The sequence below is a fragment of the Aquarana catesbeiana genome, linkage group LG04 (genome assembly GCF_042186555.1).
Source record: "Aquarana catesbeiana isolate 2022-GZ linkage group LG04, ASM4218655v1, whole genome shotgun sequence".
In the NCBI taxonomy this organism is placed as follows: Eukaryota; Metazoa; Chordata; class Amphibia; order Anura; family Ranidae; genus Aquarana; species Aquarana catesbeiana.
This window is the reverse complement of record NC_133327.1, coordinates 685,905,293-685,928,626: the sequence shown is the minus strand read 5'-3', so window position 1 is coordinate 685,928,626 and position 23,334 is coordinate 685,905,293. Positions and strand designations below refer to the sequence as shown.

The 23,334-nt window shown below is 46.8% G+C and overlaps 1 protein-coding gene across 2 annotated transcripts in view; it reads right to left on the bottom strand.

Annotated features, from left to right (window-relative positions):
- Positions 1-346: 346 nt before the first annotated feature.
- The window catches only part of MOCS1 (molybdenum cofactor synthesis 1), a 24,146-nt gene continuing 1,158 nt past the window's right edge, over positions 347-23,334 (bottom strand). Inside the window, exons 2-10 of one of the 2 annotated variants that reach the window (XM_073628758.1) lie at positions 22,113-22,280; positions 19,144-19,308; positions 18,200-18,261; positions 17,457-17,568; positions 16,070-16,182; positions 14,913-15,023; positions 10,783-10,903; positions 8,724-8,771; positions 347-3,802 (exon numbers count right to left, since the gene is read on the bottom strand). In XM_073628758.1, coding sequence (XP_073484859.1) covers positions 3,009-3,802; positions 8,724-8,771; positions 10,783-10,903; positions 14,913-15,023; positions 16,070-16,182; positions 17,457-17,568; positions 18,200-18,261; positions 19,144-19,308; positions 22,113-22,269 — 1,683 coding nt within the window. In that variant the 5' untranslated portion in view covers positions 22,270-22,280 and the 3' untranslated portion in view covers positions 347-3,008. Of the gene's footprint in view, positions 3,803-8,707; positions 8,772-10,782; positions 10,904-14,912; positions 15,024-16,069; positions 16,183-17,456; positions 17,569-18,199; positions 18,262-19,143; positions 19,309-22,112; positions 22,281-23,334 lie in introns of both variants that reach the window. The other variant, XM_073628760.1, reaches the window with a different exon arrangement.

The window sequence follows — 23,334 nt, the reverse complement described above, 5'->3', positions numbered from 1 at the left end:
CTCTGGGTGTCATGCTTGTGGCTGTCAGAGTCTCGCTATGCCTCATGGGACTTGTAGTTCTGCAACAGCTGGAGGTCCGCTAATTGCTAAAAGAAAACCACCTGCCTTTACAATCACTTTAAGGCATAAAGCAATAGTCCATATAACACACTCATTAAAATGGCATGAAAAAAAAAAAACAAGAAGCAATCCGTCTCATACAGGTCTTGTTTATTTGAATTTTTATTGGCTGTTATTGATTCATTTTGTGCTTTGATGATGATGATACGCAACGATGCTGTGCATTCTTGGTAAGGCCTAAAAAGCAGAATATTGTTTAAAAAGACTGTTTAAAAAAAAAAAAAAAAAAAAAAGCCCTGTTCCTTGTCTGTAAGGAATATCGGCACCAGCAGTCTTACTTGGGTTGGAACGCAAAGGTGGTGGAAGAGTCCTCAATATCTGACACTTCCAGTAGTGTGAGCTTCCAGATCACCCTCTGTGTTCCGGCCTCTACAACAGTGGACGGCGGATGGAACCAAAGTGTCGTAGAACCCAAGAAACCCAGAATTTCAGCCTAAGGCCTCATGCACACTGGGTAAGCTGTAGGTGGAGGGCATAGGTGTCACGTCCAGCCCAGTGGACAGCTGTTGGGACTGGACAAATATTTGGGGTGGTGGGAACCCAAGGACAAATGCCCAGGACACAAAGTCTGTTCCAGGCGGTTTTCCCTGGCCATGTACTGCCCTAAATGTAAGTACCACTAGGTGCACAGACCAGCTTCAGCAACCGCTCAGAATTTGGCAGCCTTCTGGCAACGAGAGTCAATGTGACACCCGTGCCCTCCGCCCGCAGCTAGACGCCCAATGGGCATGGCGTCCAACTCGTTACAGACTAGGGTTTTTTTTTTTTTTTAACTAAGAACAGAGTCACTTTAACCTGACCGGTGGAAAAGTCAGAAAATGTCATTTTTATCAATTAGAGATACAACAGGTCCTCTTCACTGTGTACAGAAGAGAGGTCGGCAATCTCAGAACAACACAAATAAAATTGATTATGAAAAGGGACTAAAAGACAACATATGTAGTAATGTATGAACCAATAACCTAAAGGTCACTCAAAAGTGGACACCCCCTTTAAAAGCTACGTCCCACCAAACGTGATATCTCAGTAACAGTTGGCTTATGGTGGCCCAAGTCACTATTTGGCTTATAATATAATTTAATCTTCTGTTGCAAGATCGTTCTACAAAAGTTCCTGTCATGTCCACCTCAAGGTGTTCCAAGTCAACCTGCTGCATTTTTCCATAGTATAAACCGGGGGGATGGGGGTGGTGATGGGGTGGCAAACATCTGCCCTCCATTATGTGACTTTATGTTGTAGGCATTATGTTGTATTTCCACAACATCTGGAGGGCTTGCGTTTGCCCACCTCTGGTTTAAACCAAAGTATAAATTTAGCAGGGATGGTGGGAACCCCTCGTAATTGACAAGGAGTGTGCAGACCCAGAGATTAAGTTCAGGGATGGAGAGAACCCCCTCATAATGGACAGGTGTACAGAGATGTGGGAACTCTTATAAGGGGCACAGTAGGCGTAACAGAAATGAAAACTTGGCACAAGAATGACAAGGACCCCTCATGACCACAGCAGTTTTGCATGGCAAGGATGGTGGAAACCCTCTCATAATGGACACAGCTGTGTACAGATCCATGAACTCAGCACAGGGATGGGGGGGGGAACCCCTCATAATAGGCAGAGCAGGTGTGCAGACCAGGGAACTTGGCACAGGAATCTCAATAGAGACCCTAAGAAATACATCATAGGGCCAAAAGGTATGTGGACACTTCTTCAGATGTCTCCAGTGAAGGGTATTGTTCATACTACATCAAAGACATCGTAGGCAATTGTACTCTTCCAACCATTTGGTGAAGACCCTTTTCTGTTCCACCATGACTAAGCCAGCTCCATAAAGACATGGGTTGACCAGTTTGGAGTGGAAGAACTCTAATGTCCTGTACAGAGCCCTGACCTCAACCCTACTAAACACCTTTGGGATGGATTGGAACACTAATGGCAAGTCAGGTCTTCTCCCCAACATCAGTACCTGATCTCAACACCAATGGTGATCCAGGTCTTCATCCCAAAAGGTGTTTAGAAGTGGTTAGGTATTGATGTTGGGGGAGAAGACCTGGCTTGCCTTTGGTGTTCAGTAGGGTTGAGGTCAAGTACTGATGTTGGGGGGGAGGATCGGAAAAACAATTGTGAGGCAGGTCTTCACCTTCAACATCAGTACCTGACCTCACACATGGTGCAAATTCACACAGACACCCTTTGCATCTTGTGGAAAGCCTTCACTGAAGAGTAGAGGATGTTATAGCCACAAAGAGGGAAATTCCATATTAATGGCCACGGGGGGAGGGGGATCAACTCCATATTGATGGCCATGGTTTTGGAATGGGATCTCAAACAAGCCCATGTAGGTGCAATGGTCAGGTTCCACAACCCTTTAGCCATATAGTGTATTGTAAACGATCAGGTCCACCAAATCCTGAAATATTAGTTCTGGCTGGAGTGACCTTTAAAGAATAACACATTGCATAATTCCAAAGCAATATAAAACAGGTCATCCTGTTGGCATTAAGCATGTACATGGCACCAATGACAAAATGTAATACAACACATTATGACCAATTTATAAGATCAGCATAGCAGTGACTGGATCTGTAGAAAGCATCAGGCAGCTAAAAATTCCAAAAAAACAGATTCTCAAACTGCTCTAGTTGCAAAATATTTCCCCATAGAGTTTCCAACTGCACCACCTCTTAAAGGCAGCAATGAAGGCTGTAGCTCTTGTCTGGCGCATCATTATTATGATGAATGCACAAGGAGGAGTGAGACCCCTTTGTTGGCTGCCTTGGTGATGGGCGAAGGTGTAAACTCTGATGAAGAGAATTCAGCCGTGAAGACTTCAAGAGATGCAAGAAGCCCTAGGCTACAGCTGTCCATTTTGAACATTGAAGGGTCACGCCCTTTAATTCAATGGTTTTGGTTGACGGTGGAAGTCTCCTCTCTGCCCTCCGGTTTTGCTCTCCAGCTTCACTTCTTCAATGACGATGTCATGAGTGACGGCTTTGCACATGTCGTAGATGGTTAAAGCAGCCACGCTGGCCGCGGTCAGCGCTTCCATCTCCACACCCGTTTTACCGTAAGTGCTACACTCGGCGCTGATCGTCACGGCAAACCGAGCGTCGTCCAGTTTGAAGGAAATATTGACCTGGCTTAAGGGGATGTTGTGGCAAAGGGGGATGAGCTGGCTGGTCAGTTTGGCACCCTGAACGCCGGCAATGTGCGCCACGGTGAGGACGTCGCCCTTCTTGAGTTGGTTGGCCCGGACCATGTGGAAGAGCTTTGGCCCCAGGCGGACAACAGCCGTAGCAACTGCCGTGCGCCTCGTGTCTAATTTGGCCCCGACGTCCACCATGAAAACCTTCCCCTCTCGGTCAACGTGCGTCAAGTGTTCAGAGGTTTCCCGCGAGGAGGGATTGTGCGTATCGGATTGGCGGTCAGTGGTCGTCTCAGAGGAAGACTCCTGTTTATTAAGGCACATTGGGTCAGGATTCAAGTTTTTCGGGTCGCTGCAGAAACCCCGCAGTGGAAGCACCAGGATTTTCGTTCTAGTCTCTATAAAATCAGGTAGTGGTAGGTAGAAGCGTCCATTACTTCGCAACAGTATAGTGTGCGTGTTTGATCCGGTTTTAGGAAAGAGTCTTTTAATTTGCTCGGTTAAAGGTCCCTGCGTCGTTTTCTGCGGAAGCTTCCCGTTACCTGCAAAAAACAAGGTCAAATCAGCTACATATCCATCAATTCCCATGTGGATCAATAGGGGGCAGATCAACTTTATCAATCGCAACAATGTGAAGGGGGGGGGGGGGGGGAATAATGGCTACCCTCACGTGACCTAAAGCCTAGGCAAAGATCACATGCTATCTGCCTACCAACTAGCCTTGTGGATGTTTCACATACAGTTGTGCTCATAAGTTTACATACCCTGGCAGAATTTATGATTTCTTGGCCATTTTGCAGAGAATATGAATGATAACACAAAAACGTTTCTTTCACTCATGGTTAGTGTTTGGCTGAAGCCATTTATTATCAATCAACTGTGATTACTCTTTTTAAATCATAATGACAACAGAAACTACCCAAATGACCCTGATCAAAAGTTTACATACCCCAGTTCTTAATACTATGTATTGCCCCCTTTAACATCAATGACAGCTTGAAGTCTTTTGTGGTATTTGTGAATGAGGCTCTTTATCTTCTCAGATGGTAAAGCTGCCCATTCCTCTTGGCAAAAATCCTCCAGTTCCTGTAAATTCTTGGGCTGTCTCGCATGAACGGCACGTTTGAGATTGAGGTCAGGAGACTGAGATGACCACTCCAGAACCTTCACTTTATTCTGCTGTAGCCAATGACAGGTGGACTTGGCCTTGTGTTTTGGATCATTGTCATGTTGGAATGTCCAAGTACGTCCCATGCGCAGCTTCCTGGCTGATGAATGCAAATGTTCCTCCAGTATTTTTTGATAACATACTGCATTCATCATGCCATCAATTTTGGCCAAATTTCCTGTGCCTTTGTAGCTCACACATCCCCAAAACATCAGCGATCCACCTCCATGTTTCACAGTAGGAATGGTGGACCTTTCATCATAGGCCTTATTGACTTCTCTCCAAATGTAGCGTTTATGGTTGTGGCCAAAAAGCTCAATTTTGGTCTCATCACTAGAAATGACTTTGTGCCAGAAGGTTTGAGGCTTGTCTCTGTGCTGTTTGGCATATTGTAAGTGGGATACTTTGTGGAATTTCCGTAGTAATGTCTTTCTTCTGGCGACTCGAACATGCAGCCCATCTTTCTTCAAGTGCCTCCTTATTGTGCATCTTGAAACAGCCACACCGCATGTTTTCCAGAGAGTTCCGTATTTCACCTGAAGTTATTTGTGGGTTTTTCTTTGCATACCGAACAATTTTTCCTGGCAGTTGTGGCTGAAATTTTAGTTGGTCTACCTGACCGTGGTTTGGTTTCAACAGAACCCCTCATTTTCCAATTCTTGATTAGAGTTTGAACACTGCTGATTGGCATTCTCAATTCCTTGGATATCTTCTTTATATCCCTTTCCTGTTTTATACAGTTCAACTACCTTTTCCCGCAGATCCTTTGACAATTCTTTTTGCTTTCCCCATGACTTAGAATCCAGAAACGTCAGTGCAGCTCTGGATGAAAGATGCAAGGGTCTGTCAAGAGTCCAGATACTCAATGACCTTTTATACACACACACACACACACACACACACACACACACACACTAATTACAAGCAAACAGATCACAGGTGAGGATGGTTACCTTTAATAGCCATTCAAACCCCTTTGTGTCACTTGTGTGCATGTTATCAGGCCAAAATCACCAGGGTATGTAAACTTTTGATCAGGGTCATTTGGGTAGTTTCTGTTGTCATTATGATAAAAAGAGTAAACACAGTTGATTGATAATAAATGGCTTTAGCCAAACACGAGCCATGAGTGAAATAAATGTTTTTGTGTTATCATTCATAATCATAAATTCTGCCAGGGTATGTAAACTTATGAGCACAACTGGAAATAGAGACCATCATCACAATAATGGGTAGGCCGCCTCTTCTAAAAATGCTAGTTGATTGGTCGCCTTGGCTTCCATGCCTGCAGAGACACTGACCGAGACGATGTAGAAATGAAAGGGTAGGTTCAACTTTTCACGAAAAAAAAAAAAAGTTACCCAACTTCAAATATCCTGTCTACCCCTCCACACGGTGGCCACGATTCCCTTGATCTCGCACCACAATACACGGCCCCGCAGTGAGTATCCATCGTAATGATAATTGCTCATTGGTCAGTGCTACCACATGGCCATTGAAAAGCGCTTCCTTCTTCTGAGACGCCATGCCGGAAGAAGAAGCCTTATAGGTGCTCAACCTGCGGCCCTCCAACTGTTGCAGAACTACAAGTCCCATGAGGCATTGCAAGGCTGACAGGCACAAGCGTGACTCCCAAAGGCAGAGACATGATGGGACTTGTAGTTCTGCAACGGCTGGAGGGCCGCAGATTGTGCACCCATGCGAGTCGGAGAGGCACCTCTCATTGTTCATCACGGGCACGTGGCCACGGCTTCTCATCAGGGGAACGCAGTTCTGGCACCTGCAGCACCAAATGAGGTGTTAGAGGGTCTACTGATACCAACTGTTGGGGGATCTATTGTGACTGGGAGGGATCATTTGTTGCTGGGGAGGTCTATTTTTGCTTTGGGGGGGGGGGGGGGTTCAATTGTTGCTGGGAAAGATCCACTGTTGAGAGAGGTCTATTGTTGCTGGCTGCCGGGAGATCCTTTGTATTGTTACTGGCGGGGGTTTACTGTTGTTGGGGAGATCTCATCTTGCTTGGGGATCATTTGTTGCTAGGAGGTATTTCTGGTTGAGGGAAGGGTCTGTTGATGTTTGGCTGCTGGGAGATCTACTGTATGGTTATATTGGGGGGGTCTATTGTTGCCAGGGAGATCCATTGTTGAGGGGATCTATTGGTGCTGGTGCAGATCTTATGTTGCTCAGGGGTTAATTGTTGCTGGGAGGGATTTTCTGTTGAGGGAAGAGTCTGTGGATGTTGGATACTGGGAGATCTGCAGTACTGTATTGTTATATTGGGGGGGGGGGGGGGGGTCTATTGTTGGTGGGGAGCTTGTTGATAGTAAATCCTTGCCAGCAACAATTGACCCCCTAACAACAAGCTCCCCACCAACAATAGATCCCCCCCAATATAACAATACAGTACTGTAGATCTCCCAGTATCCAACATCAGACTCTTCCCTCAATAAACAATAGATCCCCTCAACAATGGATCTCCCTGGCAACAATAGACCCCCCAATATAACCATACAGTAGATCTCCCAGCAGCTAACATCCGCAGACCCCTCAATAGTAAATCCTACCCAGCAACAATTGACCACGGGCATAACAATTCCGCGCTCTTGAAGGAACCACAATGAGCAGCAGTTATCTTCCTGGAGCACAATTGTCAGATGTGAATAGAGAGACATCTCGTTAGACCCGATTATTGGGTCTGCTGGGGTGCACAAAATCTGACAACATTGTGTTGGGAAAAATGACCGGAAAGTTATTTATTTTTATTTATTTATTTTTTATTACTGTCTGTGCCTCCCCCCCCCCCCCCCCCCCCCCCATTGGGGAGATTCACCCCTCTCTATATGTGTCCTGGTGACCACTGTCAGCGAAAGGGAATTTTAGGTAGTCATCAGAACAGGAATGGGAGGGAAAATCTTCCAATGGGGACACCAGTTCTGGGGATTCCCTCACTGTAGAGGAATTTTTTTTCAGTTCCTGTTTTGTTTCCCTAATGGGACAAAGAGGAAAAAAAAGAAAAAAACTGACAAGGGTTATAACGGAACCTTCTCATTTCTCTATTCAAAAAGGGAAAAAAAACAAAACAAAAAAAAAACAAAAAAGGTTTTGCCATTCTAATAGACATGTGCACTGCCGAAAAATGCGATTGTTTTCTTTCTTTTTTTCGTTTTTCAGATAATTTGTAACTCCGGATAAGTTCGTATTTGTTACGTAAACTCTAAAATTCTAAAATACGAAAATAAGAAAAGAAAATCCAAAGATTTGAAAGAATCTAAAATACGAAAATAAGAAGGAAATCCCGAAAATTCTAAATGACTGACTAATAATAATGAACTATTAAATTATAGGTATTGGAATTTCCTTTCAAATTTGGCTGTTAGTGAACGTAACGAATACGAATTTATCCGAAGTTACAAATGATCTGAAATAAGGAACGCCGCATCTAAACAAATTAAACGGATCTAATTTAATAATAAAAAAAAATCATAAAACGTATTTATTATTATAGTTATTTATTATTCATTTGTTACATTCCATTTGCTTAAATACGGCATTCCTTATTTCAAATAATTCGTAACTCCGGATAAATTCGTATTCGTTACGTTCACTGACAGCCAAATTTGAAAGGAAATTCCAATACCTATAATTTAATAGTTCTTTATTATTAGTTATTTAGAATTTTCGGGATCTCCTTCTTATTTTCGTATTTTAGATTTTTTCAAATCTTTGGATTTTCTTTTCTTATTTTCGTATTTTAGAGTTTACGAATGCCGCATCTAAACAAATGGAACGGAACGAATGAATAATAAAAAGTTATTATTATTGTTATTTATTATTATGAACGTGTTACGCTCCATTCGTTTAGATGCGGCATTCAATACTTCAGATTAAATTTGATTTCTTTACTTTCACCAACAGCCAAATTTGAAAGGACATTCCAATACCTATAATTTAATAGTTATTATTTCAGATTCTCGAATATTCGGAAAAATTTGTTAAATGCGTTTTCGTTAATTCAGATATTTCCAAATTTGTCGAAACGAATTGCACAAGTCTACATTCTAGAGCAAAGCTAATCTCTCTTTATCATTCAGGGAACACCTTGCACCCTTCTCAATGAATGCAAAGCGTTTTCTGATTGGATGAGGAGAGGTAAGGAGGTGACATCACAATTTCCACCTCATCCAATCAGAGAACACTTTGCATTAATTGAAAAGTGACCTCTCTGATCGATCGAATTACAAGGAAAAAAAAAAAAGTGACCCTTCCACCCCATACGTACAGGCCGTGTCACCCACCAATCAGGATCATCGGACGGTTCTTCATCTGCGATATGTTGAACATACCTGCGTGTAAATAAACACGTGTCAGTGCACACATGAAGAGGACCGGAATCCATCACATCACAAATGTTTTCATACCGGGCTTCACAGATCCACTTCAGATAAAAGCCTTTTTTTTTTTTTTTTTTTATATAACACTTTTGCTTACATGTAACAATTAGTATTTGTTTGCTAGAAAATTAGAACCCCAAACATTTTATATTTATATATATATTTATTTATTTATTTTTTTTTTTTAAAGCAGAGGCCCTTCCTCGTTCATTGGGTGGCCAGTGAATATGCGGACTCCACACATGGGAGTATCACGCCACCTGGATTTGGGGTGCACACTTCACTGCGGGTGTCCCACAAATCGCTGAAAAATGGGGATAGTTTTTTTATTTTTTTTTTGGAAGAAGCATACAAAATCTACCAGCATTTCCCCCCCCCCCCCCATCTGTAGTTCTGCTTTAACACCGCAGCAAAACAAAAGCCGGAGCGGTTACCCCTAGCAACAAAATGCTGGCTTTCATTCTTCAACTAGTACCGGGGAAGTAAATCTCAATAAGTGCTTGTAGGCAGGTGCAGTCTATTTTCTCCACTGTAGGTGGCGCTTGACCGCAGCAGCATTGCAATGGGAGAGGAAGTCCTGAAGGAACATGGTTCCTCTATGGCAGCGATATGCAAATAGCGGACCTCCAGCTGTTGCAGAACTACAAGTCCCATGAGGCATAGCAAGACTCTGACTGCCACAAGCATGACACCCAGAGGCAGAGGCATGATGGGACTTGTAGTTTTGCAACAGCTGGAGGTCCGCTAATTGCATATCCCTGCTCTATGGTATCCTGGGGCAGCAATGCGGTTGGATGCTGCCGCCCCATGTGACTGGCAGCCATCTTGGTTCAGGCAGAGCCTATTTAAGGCCCTGGCTCCCAGGCTTGGTATGCTTTTTCACGTGTGGGTAGCGTAGGGACAGGTCACCTGTCTGACAATGACAGTGATTGGCGGCAGGGAGAGGTTCCTGACAAGTAGGGGTAAGGATAAGGACACCCCCATCCATCATGGAAGCCTCCCCATTTGGGCACGGACCGGCCAGGCCACACTCCGCCCCTCAAGACAGATGGCACTCTAGGAGTCCTGCTCCGCTACACATCACTGTGCATCCTGTGTCATCCCGCTTGTTGTGAGTTATTGAAAGTCAACCGTAATACAAATTCTGTAATTGTTTACTGCCGCCGAACCACGCTGCCCCTCCCCCTAGCTTTAAGGAAGGGGGTGCACCCCCCTGAAATGCATCAGCTCGACACCCCTATGATGTCATTGGAGTACGTGCGTCTGCACTGTATGGCATCTTGTGGCTCATTGGCTTTTACCAGTTGCTACTTTGTGAGTTCATTTGTAGCAGTTTTTTTTTTTATCGCTAATAAATGTCTTTGGTGATGCACTAGGTGCATGCGCCTTCTCGTCCATTTGTTTATGTAGCCCCTCCCCACATGCTGATGTCATCCTTACCAGCACCGAGTAGAGGGCACCGTGGTGATGCCCACTCAGAGATCAGGTCCATGGCACCCTGTACTCACACAGGGGGTGATTTACTAAAACTGGAGAGTGCAAAATCTGGTGCAGCTCTGCATGGTAGCCAATCAGCTTCTAACTTCAGCTTGTTCAATTAAGTATTGACAAAAAAACAAAACAAAAAAAAAAACAAAAAAAACCTGGAAGCCGATTGGTTTTCTATGCAGAGCTGCACCAGATTTTGCACTCTCCAGTTTTAGTAAATCATCCGCATTGTGTCCTCAGTGTTCTGTGCTGAGTGTCCTTCAACACTGAAGACATCTAGTGGTGGAGAAGCGGAACTGCAGTTAGCAGCACTGGAGAGGAGGTAGGAATTGCAGCCTGAGCAGCTTTTCAAATGTGCTGGGGGGGGGGGGGGGGGACCCTTTTTACAAAAAAAACAGAGTTGGCCCTTTCAAGTGGGTGCAAAAAGAGTTCACATCATAAAAACACAAGGCCAGCAGAGAACCCGAACACTTACCTGCGTGCTGCTTCTTTTTCCTGCCCACGGCAGCTCCGATGGTCTGAATAAGCTCCTCCTCGCTGGACTCCGACCGCAGCAAGTCCCTGAGAGACACTTCGGCGTTCCCAAATAGACAGACCTGGGAGAGGACACCAGAGTGGGGGGGGGGGGGGGGACACAGGTCATTATACAGAACATGATGCACATGAGAATAGATTGCCTATTGGTAGCGTAACTGGCCAGATTTCCAGTATGGTAGGTATAGATAAGGGGGAATGGGGCTCACTAAAGGTTCTGGACTCCCCAAATGAGAGAAATGGTATGTGAACTTTTAAAGTGGTCCTCTGGATACTTTACCAGGTCAGTAAAGGGGTCTGTGCTGTTGGGTTGGAATGGGTTGAGTTGAGTTGAGTTGGGTTGGGGGGGGGGGGGGGGGTTGAGTTGAGTTGGGTTTTCACAATGGAGGTCTTGATGGTTGGAATCGGGCTGCCCATAAAGCACCTCAAATGCTGCCACTAGGGAAACCAAAGTGTCCTCCACCCATCACAGCTCTCCGGAGCCCCAGTCTCGAGAGGGCGCCTACAAAACTAGAAAAACTTTCATGGGGCTTGGACTGCAGTATCAGAGGTTTAAGCCGGGTTCCCCGCTGCCAGCTGAATGTAAACCAAATAATGAATTGCCAGTGTGGGGGTCCCCTACAAATCTTAAGGGGAGCCCCATGCCAAAATAAATGAAAAAAAAAAAGAAATAAAATAAATGGGGCATGCTGGATCGATTATGTCATGAGGGGGCAGGGTCACCCAGTGATGTCACCGGGTCTCCTCGCCCCTTATTTATTTAGGTACTGTCAGACGGCAAGAGCCAGTGTCAGGTATAGAGCTCCTTTTTTTCCTTTTTTTTTCAGGGTGGCGGCATTCCTCGTGATTGACGCTGGATATACTTTGGGGGAAATTGTTTTTGTTTTTTTAATAAAAGGAATTGTCAAAACTGTCTTTTTTTAACATCTATTTTTGATGCTTTTTTGGTGAATGAGTGCAATCAGCACAATACCCTATACTAGGGTTGTCCCGATATCGATACTAGTATCGGTATCGGCACAGATACCGAGCATTTGCCCAAGTACTTGTACTCGGGCAAATGCTCCCGATGCTTCCCCCGATACCTGGAAGTCAGCTGTGATCGTCGCATGGGGGAGTTACAAGATTCTCCCCCAGCGGCTTTCAGCAGCTTTAGTGACATACAGCGGTGATCGGTCACCGCTGACTGTCACTGCATCCTCCTCCGTGCCCCCTCCGTTCCTCTGTCCCCCTCCGCTGTCCCCCTCTGTTCCTCTCTCCTTCCCTGTGTCTCTCCGCTGTCCCCCTCCGTTCTGCTGTCTCTCTCTGCTGTCCCCCTCCGTTCTGCTGTGTCTCTCCGCTGTCCCCCTCCATTCTGCTGTGTCTCTCCGCTGTCCCCTCCATTCTGCTGTGTCTCTCCGCTGTCCCCTCCATTCTGCTGTGTCTCTCCGCTGTCCCCCTCCATTCTGCTGTGTCTCTCCGCTGTCCCCCTCCATTCTGCTGTGTCTCTCCGCTGTCCCCCTCCGTTCTGCTGTGTCTCTCCGCTGTCCCCCTCCGTTCTGCTGTGTCTCTCCGCTGTCCCCCTCCGTTCTGCTGTGTCTCTCCGCTGTCCCCCTCTGTTCTGCTGTGTCTCTCCGCTGTCCCCCTCCGTTCTGCTGTGTCTCTCCGCTGTCCCCCTCCGTTCTGCTGTGTCTCTCCGCTGTCCCCCTCCGTTCTGCTGTGTCTCTCCGCTGTCCCCCTCCGTTCTGCTGTGTCTCTCCGCTGTCCCCCTCTGTTCTGCTGTGTCTCTCCGCTGTCCCCCTCCGTTCTGCTGTGTCTCTCCGCTGTCCCCCTCCGTTCTGCTGTGTCTCTCCGCTGTCCCCCTCCGTTCTGCTGTGTCTCTCCGCTGTCCCCCTCCGTTCTGCTGTGTCTCTCCGCTGTCCCCCTCCGTTCTGCTGTGTCTCTCCGCTGTCCCCCTCCTTTCTGCTTTGTCTCTCCGCTGTCCCCCTCTGTTCTGCTGTGTCTCTCCGCTGTCCCCCTCCGTTCTGCTGTGTCTCTCCGCTGTCCCCCTCCGTTCTGCTGTGTCTCTCCGCTGTCCCCCTCCGTTCTGCTGTGTCTCTCCGCTGTCCCCCTCCGTTCTGCTGTGTCTCTCCGCTGTCCCCCTCCGTTCCTCTCTCCTTTTCTGTCCCCTCCATTCTGCTGTGTCTCTCGGCTGTCCCCCTCCGTTCTGCTGTGTCTCTCCGCTGTCCCCCTCCGTTCTGCTATGTCTCTCCGCTGTCCCCCTCCGTTCTGCTGTGTCTCTCCGCTGTCCCCCTCCGTTCTGCTGTGTCTCTCCGCTGTCCCCCTCCGTTCTGCTGTGTCTCTCCGCTGTCCCCCTCCGTTCCTCTCTCCTTTTCTGTCCCCTCCGTTCTGCTGTGTCTCTCCGCTGTCCCCTCCGTTCCTCTCTCCTTTTCTGTCCCCCTCCGTTCCTCTCTCCTTCCCTGTGCCTCTCCGCTGTCCCCTCCGTTCTGCTGTCTCTCTCCACTGTGTGAATGGACAGAGTCAGCTGACTCTGTCCATTCACATAACTGAAACATTGTAATCTCATGTGTCAGTTTATGAATGGAGAGGAGCCGCTGTCTTCTCTCCATTCATTCTCAGTGCAGCTGAGGCTGCAGAGAAAGGGACTAGGAAATTTCTATCCTCTGTTTCTTTCTCTGTCTCAAGGGGGAGATATCAGAGGTCTGTTAAGAGCCCTGATATCTCACCAAAGCCCCCCAACAGGGCTGATTAAAAAAAAAAAAAAAACAAAAAAAAAAAAAACAAACAAAAACATATAAAGAATAAAAAAAATATTATTGTAAAAAATAAAAATTGTAAAAAAACAAAACAAAACAAAACAAAACAAAAAAACACACACACACATACACCGTTCACCCCCTCTCCCCCCCCCCCAAAAAAAAAAAAAAAACACTGTCACGTAACATTAAAAAAAAAGTATCGGTATCAGCGAGTACTTGAAAAAAAAGTATCGGTACTTGTACTCGGTCCTAAAAAAGTGGTATCGGGACAACCCTACCCTATATTCATTCACATTGGGGGGGGGGGGCTTCCAGATTTCGATAAGCCCCTCCACCCACAAACCCCCACAACCACCGGCCAGGGTTCTGGGGAAGAGGCCCTTGTCCCCATCAACATGGGGACAAGCAGCCTCCCCATGTTAAGAGCATGGTTCAGAGAGTGGAGGGGGGGGGGAGGCAGAGACAGGGGTACACACATTAGGTTCAGGTGCCTGCAGTGCGCAGAGGTGGGCAGAGACAGGGAACACCCACTTGGATCAGAGGCCAGCTGTGGGTGAAGCTGAGTAGACACAGGAACATCTATTTGATTCAGGGGCCAGCTATGGGTGAAGCTGGGCAGAGACAGGGAAGACCCATTTGGTATAAGTGCCAGCTGTGGGCGGAGCTGGGCAGAGACAAGGAACACCCATTTGGTTCAGGGACCAGCTGTGGGTGAAGCTGGGCAGAGACAGGGAACACCCATTTGGTTCAAGGCTAGCTGTGGGCAGAGCTGGGCAGAGACAGGGGAACACCCATTTGGTTCAGGGCCAGCTGTGGGCGAAGCTGGGCAGAGACAGAGAACACCCATTTGGTTCAGGGGCCTGCAGTGCGTAGAGCTGGTCAGAGAGGGACCAGCTGTGGGCAGAGACAGGGAACACTCATTTGGTTCAAGGGCCAGCTGTAGGTGAAGCTGGGCAGAGACAGGGAACACCCATTTGGTTCAAGGGCCAGCTGTGGGCGGAACTGGGTAGAGACAGGGAACATCCATTTGGTCCAGGCTTAGCTGATGAAATCACACTACAAGTACTGTAGGTGTTGAAGAGACCATCACCCAACTCACAGAACGTAGGTGGGGGTGGCCGGTCTTCTCCACCAGAGAATCCTACTAGCTGAAAGCAAACTTTTGAAGGATTGCTGTACATTGGGAGTGAAGGTCTACTAAGAGAGCCATTCATTGCTTCAATTTACAACCTGAATAGGGCCCATAGAATGTAAGTGAGCAGGACAGGACTTGGCAATGGGATGACTTCTGTTCTGACCATACAAGACAAGGAGCATCATATCTTCTCTGTACCTTCAGGTTTCCATCTGCTGTGATCCTCAGCCGGTTACAGGAGCCACAGAAATGTTCAGACATGGATGTAATGAAGCCAATCTGCCCCATGAAATTGGGCACCCGATAGATCTAGTAAGGGAAGAAGATAGCTACCATAAAATTAATTTGTCAGATGGATATACTTCCATTTTATCAGCTGAGTCCTCCTCTATGGACTCCCCCCACCAGACCAAGCACACTTCATACAGAATAAAAGACAAATAATTTCCAATCCAGCACCACACTACCTAAAATAAATGAGAGCCGGCCAACATTGGTGGCACAAGTCACTCCGACATCCATGGGGCATGGGATTAGCCATAGGTGCTACCAAGATCCAGCATGGCAGCTTCTGGCAACCCAAAAAGTCAGGTGAAGGATCAGACCTGGCCATGGAATTACAGGAGGAAATACAAAATTCTAAAATAAAAATGTAATCGATGTATCTGTGAAAATTAGGGATGAGCCGAACTGGCAAGAAATTTGTGTGAACATGTGAACCCTATTAAAGTCTATGAGATACGAACATGAAAAATCAAAAGTGCTCATTTTAAAGGCCTATATGCAAGTTATTGCCATAAAAAGTGTTTGGAGACCCGGGTCCTGCCCCAGGGGACATGTATCAATGCAAAAAAAAGTTTTCAGGAGTAGTGATTTTATGAATACCAAAAGTGAAAACAATAAAAATGAAATATTCCTTTAAATATCATTCCTGGGGAGTCCCCTTAGTCTGCTTGCAAAGTGGTGCATCTGTGTGATGTGTATTAGAGTGCAGCAGCAAAATGACATTTCTAAAAGGTAAAAACGTAATTTAAAATTGCTCACAGCTGTAATGTATTGCCAGCTCCCGGCAATAGAGCTCAAAATCAAGGAAAAAAAAAAAAAAAAAAAAATCAGCGTGGGTCCCCCCCCTCAGTCCATACCAGGCCCTTCGGGTCTGGTATGGATTTTAAGAGGAACTCCACGTCAAAATAAAAAAATTGGCATGGGGTCCCCCCCAAAATCCATACCAGACCTTTATCCGAGGACAGGATGGGGGGGAGGGGGGTCGGCGTCGGCGAGTGCAATTCCAATTCACAATAGTGTGAACCCAGCCTCAAACAGAACATCTGCGATACCCAACCAATATTCTGTACCTTGGAAGTGCTGGACGTTTCCGTGGGCAGTTTTTCCAGTTCCGGCCACCTCTGCCGGATGCTGTCCAACATTTCCTGGTAGCTCATCATCTTCTTAAAGTTCCATTTGTTGCCTGTCGGAAAAAAAAGGAGACCATTATTGATCAAGAAACTTCCACAAAGCACAGTAAGGAATTATAGCTAGTAGTAGTTGGTCACATTCAAGTAGACCTCAGTTATGTTGAAGATGTTGCTTCATCATGAGGATTCCTCAGTTCTAATGAGTGTTGGGAACATATTTTGGTTTCTGCACTCATTGGGGTAACTTGGTTGCTCTAATCCAGATACCATTGAATGTGTCAAGGCAGATGGTATCTGTCCACCTTTTGGACCAGGGAGAAAAAATGGTTTGCAATGAGGTGTAAAATGAGGCCCACTATGCCAAACTGGAACAACCATACCTGGCCCAGTCTGTGTCCCATGCCACCATCTTGGTCCTCTTCAGCCAGCTGCCTCTTCTGGGTTTAGGCAGCCTGGCCCCCCACTTGACCGTTCTGTGAATGGACTCCCTTTTGGATGGGGGAGGAAAACCGGTTCACAATGAGGTGTAAAAAGCGGACAACTATGCCAAGCAGGACAACCCTCCTTGCCCAATGGATCCAGCACTGGCCAGTCTGTGCCTGTGTCCCAATGCCGCCATCTTGGTCCTTCAGCTGGCTTCCTCTTCTGGGCTCAAGCAGACTGCGCCCCCCCCCCCCCCCCCTGGCCATTCTGTGAATGGACTCCTGCAGCCTCCTGGGATAAGTGACGGGGGGTTCCCAGGGCGCCTAAGCCTGAATGATGGTGGGTGGGGCTGCCAGAAAAACAAACAAAAAACACATACACACCCCCCCCCCCCCCCGAAAAAAAAAAAAAAAAGCGGGATTCTATACAACCTTCACTCCACTTAAGGCTTCATTCACACTTTGGCCATGACAAGTCGCAGCCCATTCTTTTCAATGGCACCCGTTCGGATCTGTACGACTTAAAGTCACAGCAATTTTGTAAAGGTGCCTGCACTACTTTGATAGGACTTTTGATGCGACTTAGGTCCAGAAAGTGTAAAGTCAGATCAAAGTTGCACAATTAAATGTTTGCGACTTTGGAGTCGCCAAAGTGTGAATAAAGCCTAAAACTGCACCAAAGGTGACATCTCTTCTGCTTACCCCCTCAGCCGCACTATCGGGGTACCGGACAGATCTGTGCTGAAAGCTACCAACCTAGAACCGGGATCCCAAATTGCCAAGATGGCGGCACTGGTATTCCATCTCTGGTTATCCACTGGTGTTGGGTAAGATTCAGAGAGAAAAAACGGCCGACTCAGCCGGTGGTTACGGTGGCACAGACAGTTGGGCTCAGGGTGACTTACCGTCAAAGGGCATGTATTCTATGAAGCGCACCTCCAGCGGCTGCTTCTCCGTCAACGCTACAAAATCCAGCAGCTCGTCCTCATTCAGGCCGCGCATCACCACACAGTTCACCTGGAGGATCGGACAGAGAGGGGAGAGACAGTCCATCAATCAGTTCCAAAAAAATCTGTGTCTGGCCCTGATACATATATTTAATCCTGCGGCCTGGTGAGGTCATTGGTTGGCACTTATGTAAGGATGTGTGAGTGTGGCCTGGACCAAGAGTACTGTGAGCGAAGGACTGTGCTGGACCGGCTGTTATCTGGCTTTTGACAGCTCTGAAACTGGAAGCGCTCATAGCTGAGCACACTTCCAGGTTCACTGGTTTCACAGCAGATTGGGGACATCATTTACTGGTCCCGGGACAACTCAGAAGAGCAGGAGAGTCCTGGAACCACGGAGGGTGGTCTGGCATCACGTTTGCAGTACCATAAAGCTTAATAAAGCTTAGTGCCGGGGGGGGGGGGGGGCGAGTTAGTAAAACCAAGTGATTGAGCTGCGCTTTAACTGCTCCCCAACCACCCACCTAAATGCTAACATACAGTCGCTCATGACTATACACACGCCATGGCAAAACTTAAACAGCATGCAGCTTTCGGTTGGTGGTGTTGTCACAAAACACAACTAATACAGTTTTATGGGGCCGCACTGCAACTGATTGTGGCGTAGTAGCCTGGTTATCATTAACCGGGGTGTCTCTCACCTTGACAGGGTTGTATCCCAGCTCCACTGCACGGCTGATCCCCTCCATGACTTTATGGAACCCTGCAGGGAGGAGAAGACAGAATGTTAGGTAGTTGGTTATAAAAGGAGCCAACTCACAAATATATTCCCTAGACACTGGTGACATCACTGAGAATGCAGCCTATCCATTCACTAGAGAGCGATGACATCACTGAGAATGCAGCCTATCCATTCACTAGAGAGCGATGACATCACTGAGAATGTAGCCTATCCGTTCACTAGAGAGCGATGACATCACTGAGAATACAGCCTATCCAATCACTAGAGAGTGGTGACCTCACTGAGAATGTAGCCTATCCATTCACTAGAGACTGGTGACATCACTGAGAATGTAGCCTATCCAATCACTAGAGAGCGATGACATCACTGAGAATGTAGCCTATCCAATCACTAGAGAGCGATGACATCACTGAGAATGCAGCCTATCCAATCACTAGAGAGCGATTACATCACTGAGAATGCAGCCTATCCAATCACTAGAGAGCGATGACATCACTGAGAATGTAGCCTATCCAATCACTAGAGACTGGTGACATCACTGAGAATGTAGCCTATCCAATCACTAGAGAGCCATGACATCACTGAGAATGCGGTCTATCCATTCACTAGAGAGCGATGACATCACTGAGAACGCATCCATATATAAAAGAAAAGGAGAATTGATGCAAGCAGTGAATATATCTGAATTTGGCTTGAGCTCAACCTTTTGCAGTCCTTATACAGCAAAGCTCAGATGGAATGAGGGAGAAGCAGCACAAAAGAGCCAAATACAGTACATGTGCCGCAGTACTAATATGCCGACAAGGAACAAACTCTTAGGAGAGAGCAGAGTGACGGAAAGATGAGCTCATCAGTCTGCCCCCCCCCCTCCCCCGCCTTTCAAGGAAGATCAGAGGTACCCACCTTTCCTCCTCACAATGAACTCGAACTTGGCCGGCACCAAGGTGTCCAGACTGATGTTCACCACGTCCAGTCCGGCGTCCTTCAGCCGGGGCAGCTGTCGGGCCAGGTTAATCCCGTTGGTGGTAATGGCGATGCTTTTCAGGCCTTCCAGTTTCCGGAGCTGGGCTGTGGGAAGACATAAATACAGGAAAATAAAATGCAGCATCTGATTTCCCTTTTACATTTATACCAATGGGACCTAAACTGTAATGTAAAGATCAATATGTCAGGGCGGGGTCATTTAAAGCCAAACTCCGAGCACAAAACTTCTCATTTAAATCTATTCCTCTATAACCACAGAAGATATAAAATCTACTTTGAGTGTGTCAAATGCCTTTGTAATCTCAAATATTACCTTGTATACAGTGGAGGGAAAAAAGTATTTGACCCCCTGCTGATTTTGTCTGTTTGCCCCACTGACAAAGAAACGATCAGTCAATAATTTTAATGGTCGGTTTATTATAACATTGAGAGACAAAATAACAACAAAAATATCCAGAAAAACGCATTTTAAATAAAAGTTATAAATTGATTTGCATTTTAATGAGTGAAATAAGTATTTGATCCCCTATCAATCAGCAAGATTTCTGTCTCCCAGGTGTCTTCTATACAGGTAACAAGCTGAGATTAGGAGCACTCTCTTAAAAGGGAGTGCTCCTAATCTCAGCTTGTTACCTGTATAAAAGACACCTGTCCACAGAATCAGATTCCAATCTCTCCACCATGGCCAAGACCAAAGAGCTGTCCAAGGATGTCGGGGACAAGATTGTAGACCTACACAAGGCTGGAATGGGCTACAAGACCATCTCCTAGCAGCTTGGTGAGAGGGTGACAACAGTTGGTGCGATTATTCACAAATGGAAGAAACACAAAATAACGATCGATCTCCCTCGGTCTGGGGCTCCATGGAAGATCTCACCTCATGGAGTTTCAATGATCATGAGAACGGTGAGGAATCAGCCCAGAACTACACAGGAGAGTCTTGTCAATGATCTCAGCTGGGACCATAGTCACCAAGAAAACAATCGGTAACACACTACATGGGAAGGACTGAAATCCTGCAGCCCCCACAAGGTCCTCCTGCTCAGGAAATCACATGTACAGGTCCGTCTGAAGTTTGCTACAGAACATCTGAATGATTCAGAGAAGAACTGGGGGAAAGTGTTGTGGTCAGATGAGACCAAAATCAAGCTCTTTGGCATCAACTCAACTCGCCGTGTTTGGAGAAGGAGGAGAAATGCTGCCTATGACCCTAAGAACACCATCCCCCACCGTCATACATGGAGGTGGAAACATTATGCTTTGGGGTTTTTTTCTAAGGCGACAGGACAACTTCACCACATCAAAGGGATGAAGGACGGGGCCCCATGTACCACCAAATCTTGGGCGAGAACCTCCTTCCCTCAGCCAGGGCATTGAAGATGGTTTGTGGATGGGTATTCCAGCATGACAATGACCCAAAACACACGACCAAGGCAACAAAAGAGGTGGCTCAACAAGACGCACATTAAGGTCCTGGAGTGGCCTAGCCAGTCTCCAGACCTTAATCCCATAGAAAGTATGTGGAGGGAGCTGAAGGTTCGAGTTACCAAACGTCGGCCTCGAAACCTTAATGACTTGGAGAGGATCTGCAAAGAGGACAAAATCCCTCCTGAGATGTGTGCAAACCTGGAGGACAACTCCAAGAAACGTCTGACCTCTGTGATCGCCAACAAGGGTTTTACCACCAACTACTAAGTCATGTTTTGTGAAAGGGTCAAATACTTATTTCACTCATTAAAATGCAAATCAATTTAGAACTTTTTTAAATGCGTTTTTCTGGATATTTTTGTTGTTATTCTGTCTCTCACTGTTATAATAAACCGACCATTAAAATTATAGACCGCTCATATCTTTGTCAGTGGGCAAACGTACAAAATCAGCAGCCGATAGAATACTTTTTTTTTTCCCCTCACTGTAAGTAGCAGTGACATCACTGTGTTGAATGTGGCCTATGCAGAGAGCTGATTGCACCTGAAGCCCCAGCTGGCAGTCCTTCGAGAGATGGCAGCTGCAGACTCTACCCAACCACAAGAGGACTGCAGATGCGGGAGGAGGAGAGGAGCAGTGGCGGCCCCATCCATGCGTCCGGCCCCCTGACCTACTTGCGGGGCGCTGGAAGCATAGATTCCAAATCAGGTTTTTTGGTTTTTTTTGAAGCACGTGATTAGAGCCAGAGGCTCTAATAGGCTTCAAAAAAAGGGTGGGCTCGGGGTGCAGAACACTGCGCCCGAAGCCCAACCAGTTGTGACAATAGGAAATGAATATTCGCTAATTTCACATGGATTCTCCTCCCGGCCAATCAGGAAGCGGGTCCTGAGACCTGTCACCTGATTCTATGAAAGGAGATCCAAAACGGATTGGCCACCAGGAGGAGGGAGGGAGGAGACGCAGGGAAACCAAGAAAGTAGCCGCCCGCAGCCCAGAGAGAAGCCACCCGCTGAGATGGGGCAAGTGCGGGGCCCCGACTACTGACTGACTGACTGACTGACCGGGGGGTGTAGTCCCCAGAGAGACTGGAGAGCCCATGTTGGGGTCGGGGGGGGGTTGAGGCCATGTGGAGGGTAGCATAAGAGAGAGACATGCAGACTGCTGCGGGGGGAGATAACACAGCAGAGAGAAAAACACGGGCTGCGACCACTAAACTGGACAGCACCTGCTATGTTCCCACCACCAGTTTTGCCTGCACCATGCTGTTTGATAGGTGCATAAACACGGCACATTTCCAAAATGCATAGGATGCCATTGTCAATAGCACCACCACGCATCTGCTAAACTGTAGCGTGTTTCTCTGCATGTCGGTAAAGCATGCAATTTTGGGCGCATTCCTGACATGCAAACCTAAAAACTTACGGAGAGATCTCTGCGATAAAAAAAAGAACAATCCTCACCTACAATGTCCACCACGTCGGGTCGGATCAGAGGCTCCCCACCGGTCAGGCGGATTTTGTCTACCCCTTCCTGTACGAAGATCCGGGCCAGAGTGAGGATCTCCTGAGTGCTGAGAAGGTCGCTCTTCGGGGTCAGCGGTACTCCTTCCTCCGGCATACAATACTGACCTGCAAGACAAAGAATAATCTCCGTAGTACACAGAACATCACAGCCAGGATGACTTGCACACCACGGCTAAGAGGTCCGGATACAACTTTATTCCTTTAAAAGTCAGGGGTACAATCGAAAAAAGTATCCAATGCGTTTCGGGGGTCCAAGTGCCCCCCTTCATCCGGGCTTGACTGGTAACAATATGAAAAAACCAGGAGGTGCAGCAAGGTGCTGATAAAGGCCTGTGCTTGTAATTCACACTGGAAAAAAAATATACAATTGTAGGTCCAGTTCACTTCTGGATTGTTCACATTGTTGCCAGTCAATTCTTGATAAAGGGGGCATTTGGAGTCCCGAAACGAGTTGGATACTTTTTTTGGATTGCACCCCTGACGTTTAATAGAATAAAGTTGTATCTGGACCTAATAGCAGTGGTCTGGCCCTTAAATTTCGAGTCTTGCTACATCACACTACGTTGTCACGATGATGACGAAACGCGTAAGGCGGAGCCACGCACTTGCGTCATACCCGGTAGTGACAGGGAGCTTGAAGCGCAGCTGAGGCGCACGCCGAACAGCCGATCACGCTCACGGTTCCCTAGACACCACTATCTACCATATGCTGTAGTGTGTGTTTTTTGGCTGTCCCTTTGGTGGGAACGATTTGTTTTTATATTAGTTTTTAAATAAAGCCTTTTAAAACTACTACACTATGGGAGCCCTGTTTCTTCCTATGAGGCTATGACCACAAGAAGCCGGTGCACCATCTCTTGGACATGATGCTGGGTGAATAGAGGACCTATGCAGACGCTCTGATCGGATCCAGGAAGCCATCCACCCTTGTTGGTATATGCCCATTACCCCTGCAGGGGTACCAGGAGCTGGTGAGTGGGGACCCTGGAGGGGGATCACAGAAGTCACTGGATTTGATGAAGCACAAGAGTCACACATTTTTCCAACCTGGAGCTTCACTTTTATTTATTACGTTTGTTACTTACACACACACACACACACACACACACACACACACACACACATATACATACACACACACACAGATAGAGAGATAGAT